The following is a 16,437-nucleotide window of genomic DNA, read 5'->3' on the forward strand; positions in this document are numbered from 1 at the left end:
CCTCTGCCGTTGCCGTTGTTGGTTCTGGCTGCCGTCCCCTTTACTGTCCTGCTGCCGTCCAATAAAATTACTTCCAGTCTTCCGTCTACCGCTTTTCCTGAACCCATGCAGGCGGTTTTGGCACCATTTTACTGAGGTTAAGTTTAGGAATAGGGTTAGGTTTAGCATAGTTATACACTTGGCACCGGGTTACTGACAGTTAAGTTTAGGAATAGGGTTAGGTTTAGCATAGTTATACACTTGGCACCATGTTACTGAGGTTAAGTTTAGGAATAGGGTTAGGTTTAGCATAGTTATACACTTGGCACCATGTTACTGAGGTTAAGTTTAGGAATAGGGTTAGGTTTAGCATAGTTATACACTTGGCACCGGGTTACTGACAGTTAAGTTTAGGAATAGGGTTAGATTTAGGCACAGTTTTTCTGAGGTTAAGGTTAGGTTTAGGCAGAGTATACTGCGGTTACATTTAGGAATACTTATAGCGACCGCTCCGAGTTCGCCGGAAATGCACCCAGGGCGACTGTGTTATGAGGGGAGTGTTTTGGTATTCTTTTTCCCCCCTTAAACCACCATGCCTTAAACCACCATGCCTTAAACCACCATGCCTCAGGTAGCAGCTAAAATATCAACAAGCACACACAACACGTCACAATGCAATGTTGTGTGCTTGTTGATCTTTTTTTTTTTTTTAACTTAACTGTCTCCTATTTTGGCATGTAGAACTATCAAGTGTTTTTGTTGAAAATGCTTGCCTATAACGGCATGCCCAACATATAGGGAAGCCAGGGGTTGAGGTGAGTCAAGGATCTGTAGACAGTAAATCCATCAGTCAATGCTCAGTGTGTCTTTTTCCCCACTGGCCTGACCTTATTGATGCACGGCCTCTGTGAGAGTCTCCAGGGAGCTGGAGTCTGTGTCCCACTGGAATGGAACTGTGTCAGGAATACTGTGTCAGGAATACTGACTTTTATTAAATGGCCTGTAAGAGCCCTGGAGATTGGGCTGACTCACCAAGAGAGAGAGAGAGAGAGAGAGAGAGAGAGAGAGAGAGAGAGAGAGTGTGTGTGTGTGTGTGTGTGTGTGTGTGTGTGTGTGTGTGTGTGTGTGTGTGTGTGTGTGTGTGTGTGTGTGTGTGTGTGTGTGTGTGTGTGTGTGTGTGTGTGTGTGTGTGTGTGTGTGTGTGTGTGTGTGTGTCTCTGACTGACTGACTGAAAAGTGTAAACTGTAAAGAGTCTTCATACCGTATGTTTTATGCAGTAATACTGCATCCAATATGCAAGTGTCATGCATTTCCATTTAACCACATAAGCCCTTATAGACTTATACTGTATAATAAATGAATAGTGCACACAATGCACGTCATTGCAATGCATTGTCAGATATTTTGGAAAAGATTCAGATTTTTATTTATTTCCTTTTACATTTTATTAAAACGTTTTGCCAAAAATGACATGACCAAAACAGAGACACCAAGGTTAATGTGCTTTTAATTAGGGATGTCCCGATACACTTCTTTTCGTTCCCGATCCGATCCTGATACCAACATTTCTGATAAATGATTGTTAGCCGATACCGATACCGGATACTGAATACCGAATACCGATACCAGTGTTCTCGTGTTGTGTCGATCTCGATCTTGTGTTGTGTTTATAGCTATATAGCTATATATCTCGTGTTGTGTTTATAGCTATCTAGCTATATATCTCGTGTTGTGTTTATAGTTATCTAGCTACTTATCTCGTGTTGTGTTTATAGCAGACTCCTCACTCATATGTGCACTTGCAGTTTTGGCAACTCGAAAGCAAACTCCACATGCCCAAACATTTTATTTACCTGCCATAGTGTCAACCCCTTTGTTGGAACGGTGGAACTAGACTGGCATATTCGATACCGATATGACCCGATATGACAAATAAGGGCCGATACGATATTTACCGATACAGTAACGGGACATCTCTACAATAATGAGACTAATTAATTAGAGCGACAGAGAGAGAGAGGAGTGTGTGTGTGTGTGTGTGTGTACGTGTGTGCGTCAATTTAACAAAGGTGCAGACGATCAGAAATCAGCAGAGAGTGATCGACGTTTGCGCTACTCTATGCCGAATAGAAGTGGACTCGGTCCCAGACTTCTGGGTTTCCGAGGCTAGTGGGACTGTGACTCCAGTGTTTTTACACAAGATGGTGTTGTTAGGTGACATATGAAAATCCCCCCCAACACACCCACCCCAAAAAACGTCAAAAGACATGATTGGCGGTGAGCGCCATTGAAAAAAACACGTCCAAAGATGTCCTTGGCTGACTGTGAAAACCTCACCGTTAAGGCTGGGGACTGCCCATGATTCTAACAACCCATTATTCCAACTACGTGGCCAAAAAGAACCAAGGTTTTAGATTTTTAGTTGACTATAAGACTAGACCAAGATTAAACAGTTTCAGATTACTAAATGGGAAAGATTATCTTTTTGTGGCATGCTTGATGGCTTTCATTCGGGCATATTCCTGAGGGGGGGGGGGGGGGGGGGGGGGGGAGGTTTTGTGGACTGTGGGAAAGAAGAGATGAGTTTTTAGTCCAATCTTCCTATTCACCCCATGGCCTGAAACAGTTTGACTTCAAATGGAAAAATAATCCTTTTTAGAGCTAACATTAAGACATATAAAATCCTTTTGCTATGAACCTTTTAACTTGGCCTGTAACAACAGAACAATCTCTAGCAAATAACCTTGTCAAGGACATACGGAGTGTAATTATGAGCAAACATAGCACAACCTTGTGTTTGTGTGTGTGTGTGAGAGGGAGAAATACGTTTCCCTATTTAAGTTTCGGTGGCCATGACCATGACACACACACACACACACACACACACACGCACACACGCACAGCGACACAACGTAAGCCACTTATCTGACTTTTCCTCCATAGTTCAGTCCCCCTCCCTCCCTCCCTCTCTCTCTCTCTCTCTCTCTCTCTCTCTCTCTCTCTCTCTCTCTCTCTCTCTCTCTCTCTCTCTCTCTCTCTCTCTCTGTTTGTTTTGTCCTGGAGAAACACAAGTCACTATTCACTTCACTAGCTACTGACTGACTGACTGGAACTATAGCTAGCTGCACATGTATGTATTATGTATGTTTGTACACAGTATGCATTCATCAGTGTTCAGTGAGCCTACAGGCATGCTTACATTTATTTTGTATATTCTCAGCTACAAATTGATTAATGTACACTAGGGATTTAACTTCATATCTAGGTTGTATGTATTTGTGTTTATGGATATGTATCTACATTTTTGCTATATAGATATAGATATTAGATAGATATTTTGCTATATATATATATATATATACAGCATAATTTCAGCATAATGTCAGTCTACATGTGTAGATAATTTCTGCATCGCTACTTTTTCTTCTTATTCTTCACTTTATCTAATTACCATAGTTTGTATGTCTGTTTATCACCTACACTTCTCTCCTTTCATTTGTTTCTCTCCATTTCTGTTGGCTGTTATGAAATACCTTAGGGTATTTGACAGAGGTGTGTGTGTGTGTGTGTGTGTGTGTGTGTGTGTGTGTGTGTGTGTGTGTGTGTGTGTGTGTGTGTGTGTGTGTGTGTGTGTGTGTGTGTGTGCGTGCGTGCGTGCGTGCGTGCGTGCGTGCGTGCGTGCGTGCGTGCGTGCGTGCGTGCGTGCGTCGTGCGTGCGTGCGTGTGTGCGTGCGTGCGTGCGTGCGTGCATGTGCATTTACAGGTGGAGAGTTCTTTTAGCTACCTTGAGATATGCTCCATTAACATCCACAGCATCTCACAGGTACACACACACACACACACACACACACACACACACACACACACACACACACACACATACGCACGCACAGCATACAGACAACAATCAAAATATATGGCTGAAATGTATGGATAGTTGTCTCTGTGATGGACAAAATGCACTCAAAACTCATGCTATTTTTTATATTTATATGCCACAGAAAAGTGAAAATGTAGGCTGTGGTGTAGAATTTTTCATCTACATGTGGGGGTAGAAATAGCTCAACTTGGAAACTACAGGCTATACAGTAGCCTAATTAACTGAAAGTAGTTATGCTATAACACCCACAAGCTAATGGCTTATACTTATAGCCTCTTTTACCAGCCTCTAATGCTAGCTACTGCCCAACACTGGAAATGAGAATAGGCTATAACTGTCATTTTCCATCCACTCACCTACATGAATGCTTTCCCCTTGCTCTGACTCATACTCATACCACACACACGCACCTGCACACACACACACACACAGAGACTGGATTTCCGCTCTCGTTCATACAATTAAACGGCACAGATTATGTCCCCCCTAAAGAACAAAGAAACAAACAAGGACTTAAAATATAGCAAGCTAAATACAGACCTTTCTTCACGACATATATTGGCACAAATGGTCGGGTAACACAGGTTTTACCAACGATACTAATTGTGTGTTTTTTTATTTGTTTTCCTCGACTCCGTTTGCTCTTTTACGTCATTTATTGTTTTTACATGTTCTTGTTGATTGATTGATTGATTGATTGATTGATTGATTGAAGTATTTATTAACAGATTGGAGAATTACAGTAAGCACAACTCAATACAAAACTGTTAACTGTGGACGACACCATAAAGCATTACACTTGTTTACAATAGGGTCCACCATTTTCAATTCATGATAACATTTAGAGACGTACAAATACATCTAGCCAAAAACAGGAAATCATCATAGAGGAGGTAAAAAGGGAAAACAAACATATACAGTGAGGGGAAAAAGGGGTGGGTGGGGGATTCAGATTTTACGGGGCCCAGTTTCGAATTGCAGCCGTCCTTTGAGAGCGGTTTTGAAGGAGTCAAGGGATTCGCATGACTTAATGACATGGTAGGGCCTGGGCATGGTAGGGAGTTCTACGTTTTGGAGGCATAGGAGTGAAATTAATTTAGTCCCTTGTTTGTGCCGAATCTGGCTTGCACATGTTTTGTTGAACTCTGGTTTGCACTTTGGTTTGCGCTATATAAATAAACCTTGACTTGATTTGATTTATATCAGTGACATTGTCTCAACCGTAATGGAACAGGATTGGTAACACCTGAGAAGGATGTAGCTAATGTACCCTAACACTTAGGCTATGTCAATTAAAGCTGCTGCAAGCTGTCACACACACACACACACACACACACACACACACACACACACACACACACACACACACACACACACACACACACACACACACACACACACACAAACTGTCTTATTAAAGTAATACATGATATTAAGTAATACACACAATGTGAACATGCACAGCTGTGCATAGACTTCAACTTGTTGTTTATGCCGCAAAATGACTGGCTGTCTAATGATGGTAATCATTGCTATAGATAGATGGTGTTTGTTCAGTAACCGGGGTCTCCTGTCTCTCCAGCTCTTCAGTAAACAGAAAATAGATTGTCAGTTTGGGATACCGATTTTATCCAATCAGGTGAGGAGAAAGGACTCATACAGGATACACAGGATAAATAGCCCTTCGCTAAATCCCACCCCAAAAAGCGATTGTTGACTGTTGCTATGCAGGTCAAGCTTTCGCCACCTCATACTGTAGCTGTTTTGCATGGCTGTGTTGTTGAACATTTACCGGGAAAGTTACACGACTGACCCGCCCAGGTGATGGCAATAATACTAATGACGGTAGTCTTACCATGCAAGTGGCGCAACATGAAAACTCCTGTGGTGGTCTTAAAAGTTGATTTTGAGTGATGATCGAAGCATTTCCTCGTATTTCTAGTTTATTTAAATAATGTCATGCACATTTGCCCAGTGCATAGCCTACAGCAGGCCTGGTTGACTAGATTTAGAAGACATTTTGAAGACATCTCAATGGGTGAGAAGGGCAGCTTGACCTGTCTCTTCGCTGCTAACTTGCCTATAGGACAAGGACGGGTTGGGGAGGGACTTAGCGAAGGGCTAATTGGAACATTTCATGTGGAAGCATGGAAGCTGGTAAATGCAAGGCCTCAGGGAGGCTCTTCAACGTTGAGGCGCTCGGCCCTAATGGTAAGAGGTGGGACTGCAGGCGGACCCGTGGATTCATGACAGGGAAACCCCGTGCAGCTGGGCTTTAACATTGAGCGCTCGGTTGCACTTCCGCATTTGACCACCAACATTTGGTGGTCAAATGCGGAAGTAGACAGTTCTTCCGGGTGCTTCAAAACGCCACTGAGCAACTTCCACTGACATGAATAGCGGGGGGGTGGGGCTATCGCGCCGGTTCAGTCTCTATCCTTCTTTATACTCTATGGGTAAATAAGATGGAATTGGTGATCAAACTGAAAATGTGGTTTGTGTTTTTAAAGAGTAGAGAGACAGGAAAACGTATTACTGAAATACTGGTTATCAGAGTGCTTTTTTTTACCCCTTTTTTCTGCCCAATTTAGACATTATGCCAAAATAGAGTAAGACAGAGTTACGACATTGAGGGCAGAGCCATAGAGTAAGACAGAGTTACGACATTGAGGGCAGAGCCATAGAGTAAGACAGAGTTACGACATTGAGGGCAGAGCCATAGAGTAAGACAGAGTTACGACATTGAGGGCAGAGCCATAGAGTAAGACAGAGTTACGACATTGAGGGCAGAGCCATAGAGTAAGACAGAGTTACGACATTGAGGGCAGAGCCATAGAGTAAGACAGAGTTACGACATTGAGGGCAGAGCCATAGAGTAAGACAGAGTTACGACATTGAGGGCAGAGCCATAGAGTAAGACAGAGTTACGACATTGAGGGCAGAGCCATAGAGTAAGACAGAGTTACGACCTTGAGGGCAGAGCCATAGAGTAAGACAGAGTTACGACCTTGAGGGCAGAGCCATAGAGTAAGACAGAGTTACGACCTTGAGGGCAGAGCCATAGAGTAAGACAGAGTTACGACATTGAGGGCAGAGCCATAGAGTAAGACAGAGTTACGACATTGAGGGCAGAGCCATAGAGTAAGACAGAGTTACGACCTTGAGGGCAGAGCCATAGAGTAAGACAGAGTTACGACATTGAGGGCAGAGCCATAGAGTAAGACAGAGTTACGACATTGAGGGCAGAGCCATAGAGTAAGACAGAGTTACGACATTGAGGGCAGAGCCATAGAGTAAGACAGAGTTACGACATTGAGGGCAGAGCCATAGAGTAAGACAGAGTTACGACATTGAGGGCAGAGCCATAGAGTAAGACAGAGTTACGACATTGAGGGCAGAGCCATAGAGTAAGACAGAGTTACGACATTGAGGGCAGAGCCATAGAGTAAGACAGAGTTACGACATTGAGGGCAGAGCCATAGAGTAAGACAGACTTACGACATTGAGGGCAGAGCCATATAGAGTAAGACAGAGTTACGACATTGAGGGCAGGGCCATATAGAGTAAGACAGAGTTACGACATTGAGGGCAGAGCCATAGAGTAAGACAGAGTTACGACATTGAGGGCAGAGCCATAGAGTAAGACAGAGTTACGACATTGAGGGCAGAGCCATAGAGTAAGACAGAGTTACGACATTGAGGGCAGAGCCATAGAGTAAGACAGAGTTACGACATTGAGGACAGAGCCATAGAGTAAGACAGAGTTACGACATTGAGGGCAGAGCCATAGAGTAAGACAGAGTTACGACATTGAGGGCAGAGCCATAGAGTAAGACAGAGTTACGACATTGAGGGCAGAGCCATAGAGTAAGACAGAGTTACGACATTGAGGGCAGAGCCATAGAGTAAGACAGAGTTACGACATTGAGGGCAGAGCCATAGAGTAAGACAGAGTTACGACATTGAGGGCAGAGCCATAGAGTAAGACAGAGTTACGACATTGAGGGCAGAGCCATAGAGTAAGACAGAGTTACGACATTGAGGGCAGAGCCATAGAGTAAGACAGAGTTACGACATTGAGGGCAGAGCCATAGAGTAAGACAGAGTTACGACATTGAGGGCAGAGCCATAGAGTAAGACAGAGTTACGACATTGAGGGCAGAGCCATAGAGTAAGACAGAGTTACGACATTGAGGGCAGAGCCATAGAGTAAGCGTTGTTCATGCTCCATGCAGCCTGGAGAGTGACACGCTGGAGCCACAACACCTCTCAGGTTACTGTGTATTTTATAATGGCTGAGAGGCGTGGTACCTCGCGTGGCTTATTTCTTTTCTAAAACGGTTACAAACATATTAACATTAACCTCATAAAACTATTAAATTCACAAAAGTATAGCTACACTTTGTGCCCACCAGAGCGAGCCACACTTCCTTGTTTTTACTCTGCCAGTCTCTGTGGCGGGGAATAGGAGGATGTGTGAAAACGTGAATTAAAAAATCACACCCGTGTGAACTGAGTGGTGTAAGGTTTTATATAGCATGATCAGCTGTGGTTTGACGTAATGTCTGACGTAATGAAATAAGGTAAGGTATTATGTAGCCTGATCAGCTCTGATCTGACGTAATGAAATCACACCCGGATGTGATTTCACAACTGGCTTTTTCTGTGCAGAGAAAATGACCATGGTTGCTACGGTCATCCAGTTCACCCGGGTGTGATTTAATTACGTCAGAAATTATTTTGAACATAGCAACCATGCTCATTTTTTTCTGCACACAAAAGCCAGTTGTAGGAGTGGTTTACACCACTCAAAAAATAAAATACATGGGCATTCCCAGCTGATACCTAATACAATCCCTGTTATGCCCATATATGGAGAACCGTGACTGTGATGAATATTAAGCCCATATATGGGAACGCCAATATATGATCATATTGTGACAGTCTCATGATAACCACTGTGGTTGCCGCAAAGGTCACAGTTAACTATGGAATCATGCATTTCCCGTCAGACAGTCAGTGTATCACTAAAAATCCCCATACAGTACATGGGGAAAGCCCCTATATGGTGCCCAGATCTCGTGCCCAGGTCTCGTGACATCGCACTAAAGGGTGTCTGTCTGTCTGTCTGTCTGTCTGTCTGTCTGTCTGTCTGTCTGTCTGTCTGTCTGTCTGTCTGTCTGTCTGTCTGTCTGTCTGTCTGTCTGTCTGTCTGTCTCTGTCTGTCTGTCTGTCTGTCTGTCTGTCTGTCTTCCTCAGGTGGTCTTGGAGACGGACAGACAGGTGTTTTCTTTCAGCGTGTCGTGTGTCCAAGACCTGGAGGCCATGGTCAGTCACATGACCATGTCTCTGAAGAAGATCTTCCCTGACTCCTCACCCGGGTAGGTCTTACAATTCACATTTAGCAGACGCTCTTAATCCAGAGCGATTTACAGTAAGCAAGGCAACCACATGTAAGGTAATTCATCAAATGCATAGCAATAGTCATCTAGAATCATAAAGGCCTATTCATACTCCAGCTTTAGGTGACCACCGAAAACTACAACATGACGTCACGCCGCGGTGATAAGCGACTCACCGCGTGTGTTTTGAAGAAAATTCAAAATGGCGGAAAATCTATCCTGACGCAAATGGGCGTGGCCTATATGGGGCGATGCGTCATGACCCAATGAATCCAGGGAAAATTATCTTGATTTTACGACCTACGGTTCACGAGTTATAAGCCAAAACGTAAAGTGGGCTGTTATAGCGCCACCATGAGGCCGACCGATACAATTAAAAGTATTAATTTTAGTCATTATTATGAATTTACCCTCCGAGTTTTGTAACTATACCACTTACGGTCTCAGAGGAAAAAATACTTGAATGTGAGTTTTCGCATTTTCCCATTCATGTCAATGGGGAAATTTAATGCACGAATAAATTAATATCAATTAAACTATACAATATTTCTCTTAGCAATGAGCAAGCACACGATTCCCGATTTTTCCGGTCAATTTGACATATGGCTCAAGTACGTACAGTCAATAAAGTGTTACGATTACAATAGTCTGGTTGCACTTTTAGGGCAACCACACTAACTATAGGATGCCAGGTCTACAAATTAACCTGGTCATCGAGGCTAGGGCAAGAGCTACAGAAAGTGCTGCAGGCTTATTTACGTACTTTACTACACAGCCATAACATATCTCATCTAAATTAGTTGATATATATAAATATACTTTTGCACACTTAACACTTTGAGAGCTGACCCCTCTAATGGTCATTGGGTACCTCGGCGCCATGCTTCACATCAACTGTACTGTATATGAGCCCCTCTTCTGATGCACAAAAAGACAGATTTTGGAGTATTTTTCAGAGAAAAAAGGCACCCTGCGGTGCATGGCGACAAGGGTGTTTTAAATGAATGAATTGCATTTTTATAGCGCTTTCCAAGTGCTCAAAGCGCTTTACAATGGTTCATTCATTCATACATTGGGAGCCAGCGTCCCCACTTCCCATTCACACGCCAATGGTGGCAAGCTCACACCGACCGACCAACTCATTGGAGGCAATGTAGGGTTCAGTGTCTTGTCCAAGGACACTTGGACATGTGGACAGGAGGAGCCGGGATTCGAACCGCCGACCCAGGGATCATTGGATGATCTGCTCTACCTCCTGAGCCACAGCCGCCCACTTGACAACGTAAACATTATAAATGGGTTCCAGTTTATTTCTGGTTGCAGTGTTCGTGAATATCAGTAGCTGCAGACAGGAAATAAACTTGCACCCAAGCTGTGGCCTAGCAATTCCACCTGCAAGTATATCTACACAGTAGTGAAATGCATTTTACAATATACTCAACATAAGTTTCAATGAGAAACCTAGATAAGTATTGGGTTGTATCGGATACACAAGTGACTATTTTCCCACAGTTCAATTTAGAGCCTTAATTTGATATCGAATGATGTACGATTGTACGTTCTTGAGAACAGTTCCTTCAGAGACATCTTACATGAATATATGTGTAATGCCTTGGTGTGTGTGTGTGTGTGTGTGTGTGTGTGTGTGTGTGTGTGTGTGTGTGTGTGTGTGTGTGTGTGTGTGTGTGCGTGCGTGCGTGCGTGCGTGCGTGCGTGCGTGCGTGCGTGCGTGCGTGCGTGCGTGCGTGCGTGCGTGCGTGCGTGCGTGCGTGTGTGCGCAAAGGAGGCTTTTAAAGATTCCTCCAGATCTCCAGGAGAGACTGTGGAAGATGACCAGTCAGGTGGAGGAACTATTGGAGGCCCAGTCTGTATCCTGTGGTAGGTAGGGACGTATTCATCTATATAGTGGAGGAACTATTGAAGGCCCAGTCTGTATCCTCTGGTAGGTATAGGGACGTATTCATCTATATAGTGGAGGAACTATTGAAGGCCCAGTCTGTATCCTGTGGTAGGTAGGGACGTATTCATCTATATAGTGGAGGAACTATTGAAGGCCCAGTCTGTATCCTCTGGTAGGTATAGGGACGTATTCATCTATATAGTGGAGGAACTACTGGAGGCCCAGTCTGTATCCTCTGGTAGGTATAGGGACGTATTCATCTATATAGTGGAGGAACTATTGGAGGCCCAGTCTGTATCCTCTGGTAGGTAGGGACGTATTCATCTATATAGTGGAGGAACTACTGGAGGCCCAGTCTGTATCCTGTGGTAGGTAGGGACGTATTCATCTATATAGTGGAGGAACTACTGGAGGCCCAGTCTGTATCCTGTGGTAGGTAGGGACGTATTCATCTATATAGTGGAGGAACTACTGGAGGCCCAGTCTGTATCCTGTGGTAGGTAGGGACGTATTCATCTATATAGTGGAGGAACTACTGGAGGCCCAGTCTGTATCCTGTGGTAGGTAGGGACGTATTCATCTATAGTCAGGTGGAGGAACTATTGGAGGCCCAGTCTGTATTCTGTGGTAGGTAGGGACGTATTCATCTATATAGTGGAGGAACTACTGGAGGCCCAGTCTGTATCCTGTGGTAGGTAGGGACGTATTCATCTATATAGTGGAGGAACTACTGGAGGCCCAGTCTGTATCCTGTGGTAGGTAGGGACGTATTCATCTCAGAAGCACTTTGACACATTGTGACTTTTTCTTCTTCAAGTCCGTATCAATCTCAGATAGAGATGTTTTTAGTGACTTCCCTGTTCAACGGTCACGCATATATAGTGACTTCCAAGTTTTCTAGCCAAGGTCATGGCCAGTGGCCACTAGCGAGGCTTTCCATTCCATGATAGAACCTATTATTAGATCTTTTTTAGAAGTTACACCTCTGGCACAGTAAATTCCTTAGTGTCAATTTACAATGAGTGTACAAATGGAATCAAACGGGTCTATTTGGACACTCTTCAGAGTATGTGTGTGTGTGTGTGTGTGTGTGTGTGTGTGTGTGTGTGTGTGTGTGTGTGTGTGTGTGTGTGTGTGTGTGTGTGTGTGTGTGTGTGTGTGTGTGTGTGTGTGTGTGTGTGCGTGCATGCGTGCGTGCGTGCGTCTGCATGTGATGCATGTGCTCTTCAGGAGGGTTCTCTGACACCTATGCAGCTCTGTGTGACTTCAACGAGCTGCCCTGTAGAGAGGAGATCCAGTGGGTGAGTGCAGCACAACCTCAAGAACACCTTATAGACCGACCAGCTCTATCAAGGTCAAAGTTAAGATTCTTACCGATTTGTCCTTGATTAATTTTATTGCCAGGATGTTGACAACATCTACCACGTCCACCAATGTCGAGAATTCAATCTGCTGGACTTCAGCCACTTGGACCACAAGTGAGTTATCTCCTTCGCCAGGCCTTTGCAGCCTTTTCCTTCTTGCTCTCCTCGTGTTCTACAATAATTTAGGCATTTAGCAGATGCTCGTACCAAGAGTGACTTACGGTACAAGTGCGAGACAGCAGTAAATGCCATGATCACTATAGTCAGAAAACCATGGGGTAAATGTGGTCGAGTGCAAAGTCTCCTCTCCTCTCCTCTCCTCTCCTCTCCTCTCCTCTCCTCTCCTCTCCTCTCCCAGGGACTTGGCAGTAGCGGTTGCAGCTGTCTCTTTCAACCAGTGGTTTACCAAGATCTCCTGCAGAGACATCAAGCTGGTATGCGCTTGGCTAATAGTCCACAGGACATTTTTTCTTTTTCATTTAGAGAATAATTTTGACCTCTTTTTCTTCCCACTCTTTTTCTTTTTCTTCTGTGTTGTCACTGGAGGACGTAGACTAGAGCCTTCGTCCCACTCCTCCCGCCCAACACTCCCCGCTGGCAAGTGCATGCCCCGCCCCCAGCCTGTACCAGTACAAGTGCATGCCCCACCCCCAGCCTGTACCAGTACAAGTGCATGCCCCGCCCCCAGCCTGTACCAGTACAAGTGCATGCCCCGCCCCCAGCCTGTACCAGTACAAGTGCATGCCCCACCCCCAGCCTGTACCAGTACAAGTGCATGCCCCACCCCCAGCCTGTACCAGTACAAGTGCATGCCCCGCCCCCAGCCTGTACCAGTACAAGTGCATGCCCCGCCCCCAGCCTGTACCAGTACAAGTGTATGCCCCGCCTCCAGCCTGTACCAGTACAAGTGCATGCCCCGCCCCCAGCCTGTACCAGTACTTGCAATGACCAATGTCACCCACGGGCCAATTGTGTTGGCCAGGCCAAGGCTGTTGCACCTCGGTTGATTCGAACCCACGACCTTCGTGGTGGTGGGCAGGGACTTTTACCACTGCGCCACCCGAGCAATCCTCCCTCCTGTTTTAACCTCTCAGAACCCCACCCCCTTCTCTCATTCTTAGTCTCTGTATAATGTTTTAATTGTGTTGATTTTGACAGCAATTTTGTATTTCAAAATTTTTATCCCATAATTTTGCAACCCATTTTTTTCACCCAGTGTCAATTATTTAATGTAATCCCGGTCGCTACACTCCCTCTGCCAACCTGGGGAGAGCAACGGACTGACCCCATGCTTCCTTCTATGCATGAGGAGTCCGAGCCGCTTCTTTTCACCTGACAGGGGGGAGTTTCAGTTCACAGAAAATGTAGTTTAGTCATAGTTTTTTTAATACAATTGAATTTAGTTTTAGTCTAATTTTAGTCATCTGAAAAGTTGTAGTTTTAGTCTAATTTTAGTCGACAAAATATCATACGATTATAGTTGATTAAATCTACAGTTGATTTTGTCGGCAAAAATGAACTTTAGCGGGCCTTGATGGTCTCGTAATGCCTGATTACACTTGGTTGCTTGCAGATCTGCTATTTTCAGAGCGCAACACTCGAGCACAACCAAACGAAAATGACTTGTCTTTTAGTTCTACTACATCTCTTCTTTGTTGACAAAATTGTCAATATATTTAGTGTTATAGTTTTACTCATCATAGCTACGTTTTTATTTAGTTTTCGTCAGTAATAAAATGTAGTCGACGAACCTTTTAGGTCATAGCTGTCGACCAAATCAACACCGATTGCTTTGATTACTTCATCGTCTGTCTGTCTGTCTGTCTGTCTGTCTGTCTGTCTGTCTGTCTGTCTGTCTGTCTGTCTGTCTGTCTGTCTGCCCGTCTGCCCGTCTGTCCGTCCGTCTAGTCATCAGAGGTACAGCAGCAGCTTGTCCTCCTGCTCTCCAGGTCTCCCAGTCTGGAGGAGCTCTCGCTGGAGGCCAGCAGCATCAAACCGTGAGTGTGTGTGTGCGTGCGTGCGTGCGTGCGTGCGTGCGTGCGTGCGTGCGTGCGTGCGTGCGTGCGTGCGTGTGTACCTTCTCCCAGAGGGCAGAAGTACAAACTCTCCATTTAAAACATGGGTAACATCACTGACAATTTTTTGTGTAGCCTGCTCATAAATAGACTGCAGAGAGGGGAGTGTCTTACCCCTATGATCTTCCCTGCAGTCTGCACCAATCTGAACATTTTGGACCTCAGTTGCACCGAGAGATTACCGAACCAAACAGTGATGCCAAATCTGACCAGGCTTTCCAAGACCGCTCGATAAAACACTAATATAATGTTTTGGTCAACACCATGAACCCTGGCTATAGAAGCAGGAGCTGCAGCCAGGGTCAAAACAGTTCTTGCTTGAGAGAGAGAGAGAGAGGGAGAGAAGGGAGGGAGGGAGACAGAGAGAGAGAGAGAGAGAGAGGGAGAGAAGGGAGGGAGGGAGACAGAGAGAGAGAGGGGGAGAGAAGGGAGGGAGGGAGACAGAGAGAGAGGGAGAGAAGGGAGGGAGGGAGACAGAGAGAGAGGGAGAGAAGGGAGGGAGGGAGACAGAGAGAGAGATCCATCTATATCCATCTATTTATAAACTCTTGGAGACAGTCTGGACTCTTGCAGCGCCTCGGGGGGCGTGGTGTGCCAACTATTCCAGTGCGATCCCAAATCATGCGTCCCTGACACAACATATTTTCAGATGGTGGTCTGCGGACAAATACATAGAAATGTGGGAACTGGTTTATACAATATTAGAGCGGTGCCTGTTGGAGATATTATGTCTGTGTCCCTTTTATGCCCATATATGGAGTTCTTTGTCAGCCATGCCCAACTATGGGCCCAGAGACCGGGCAGAAGCCTTTTGGGTGGTGGGCACTGAACTCCCTGTGGGGGTGTGGAACGCATGTGTCAAATTTGAAGTAGGTGGGGCGAACGGTTACGTGGATTACAACCGTACAACCGTACAGAGACTTGGTGCAATTTATAGTTAGATTAGGAAGCAAGCCCAAATAAGCAACTACACTTTGAAAACAAGCTCAAAGTTATTATTAAAAGCAGACACTGGTAAACTGGAAACCCTTTGAATAAGGTGATTATATAGTGACGGTATTTTCGTTTCAGGGAGTTTGCTCTCAAGATGGCGGCTTCCCTGCGAGAGCACACCTCCTCCTCCCTCCACTCTTTGAACCTCTCGGCCAATCACCTCGAAGACAAAGGTTTGTCTTTACAGACTGGGTGCGTTTTTCGGAAGAACGGCTGTTCAGTGTCAAAAATGCTGAGAGCTGGACTTTGCTAAACGCAGAAGTTCCTGAAAAGGCATACCATGACTTCTTTGCCCCCACTGCATCACTGCATGTGTGTTTTTTCCCCAGGTGTAATAGCTTTAAGTCAAGAGTTGGGAAATCTCCCCTCGGGCCTCAAACACCTGTCACTGTCCAGGGTGTCTATGTCTTCTAAAGGTACATACACGCACGCACGTTATCCCATCATTTTGCAACACATTTACAGTATGTATACACATTTCACTGTATTTACGTGTGTGTGTGTGTGTGTGTGTGTGTGTGTCTGTGTGTGTGTGTGTGTGTGTGTGTGCGTGTGCGTGTGCGTCCGTGAGTGTGTGTTTGTGCGTGTGCGTCTAGGTCTTGGTGGTCTGTGTCAGGTGTTTTCTACCAGTCAGCTGATCTCCTCTACTCTGAAGCACCTGGATCTGTCTGGAAACCCTGGCAGTCTGGCTACAGAGGAGGCCACGGTACGTGGTGTGTGTGTGTGTGTGTGTGTGTGTGTGTGTGTGTGTGTGTGTGTGTGTGTGTGTGTGTGTGTGTGTGTGTGTGTGTGTGCGTGTGCGTGTGCGTGTGCGTGTGTGTGTGCGCGGCTGGGCGCACACGT

General features: G+C 45.2%; 1 protein-coding gene across 1 annotated transcript in view; it reads left to right on the forward strand.

Annotated features, from left to right (window-relative positions):
• Positions 1-601: 601 nt before the first annotated feature.
• Positions 602-16,437, forward strand: part of carmil2 (capping protein regulator and myosin 1 linker 2) — a gene marked incomplete at its 5' end in the record, with an annotated part of 85,396 nt that continues 69,560 nt past the window's right edge. The window contains 11 exons of the mRNA XM_079502344.1: positions 602-610; positions 3,744-3,803; positions 9,120-9,241; positions 11,046-11,140; positions 12,393-12,463; positions 12,567-12,640; positions 12,885-12,960; positions 14,435-14,523; positions 15,673-15,767; positions 15,924-16,010; positions 16,191-16,300. Of these exons, the coding sequence (XP_079358470.1) occupies positions 602-610; positions 3,744-3,803; positions 9,120-9,241; positions 11,046-11,140; positions 12,393-12,463; positions 12,567-12,640; positions 12,885-12,960; positions 14,435-14,523; positions 15,673-15,767; positions 15,924-16,010; positions 16,191-16,300 (888 nt within the window). The remainder of the gene's footprint in view (positions 611-3,743; positions 3,804-9,119; positions 9,242-11,045; positions 11,141-12,392; positions 12,464-12,566; positions 12,641-12,884; positions 12,961-14,434; positions 14,524-15,672; positions 15,768-15,923; positions 16,011-16,190; positions 16,301-16,437) is intronic.

Source organism: Electrona antarctica (assembly GCF_951216825.1).
Source record: "Electrona antarctica genome assembly, chromosome: 5".
NCBI classification, from domain to species: domain Eukaryota; kingdom Metazoa; phylum Chordata; class Actinopteri; order Myctophiformes; family Myctophidae; genus Electrona; species Electrona antarctica.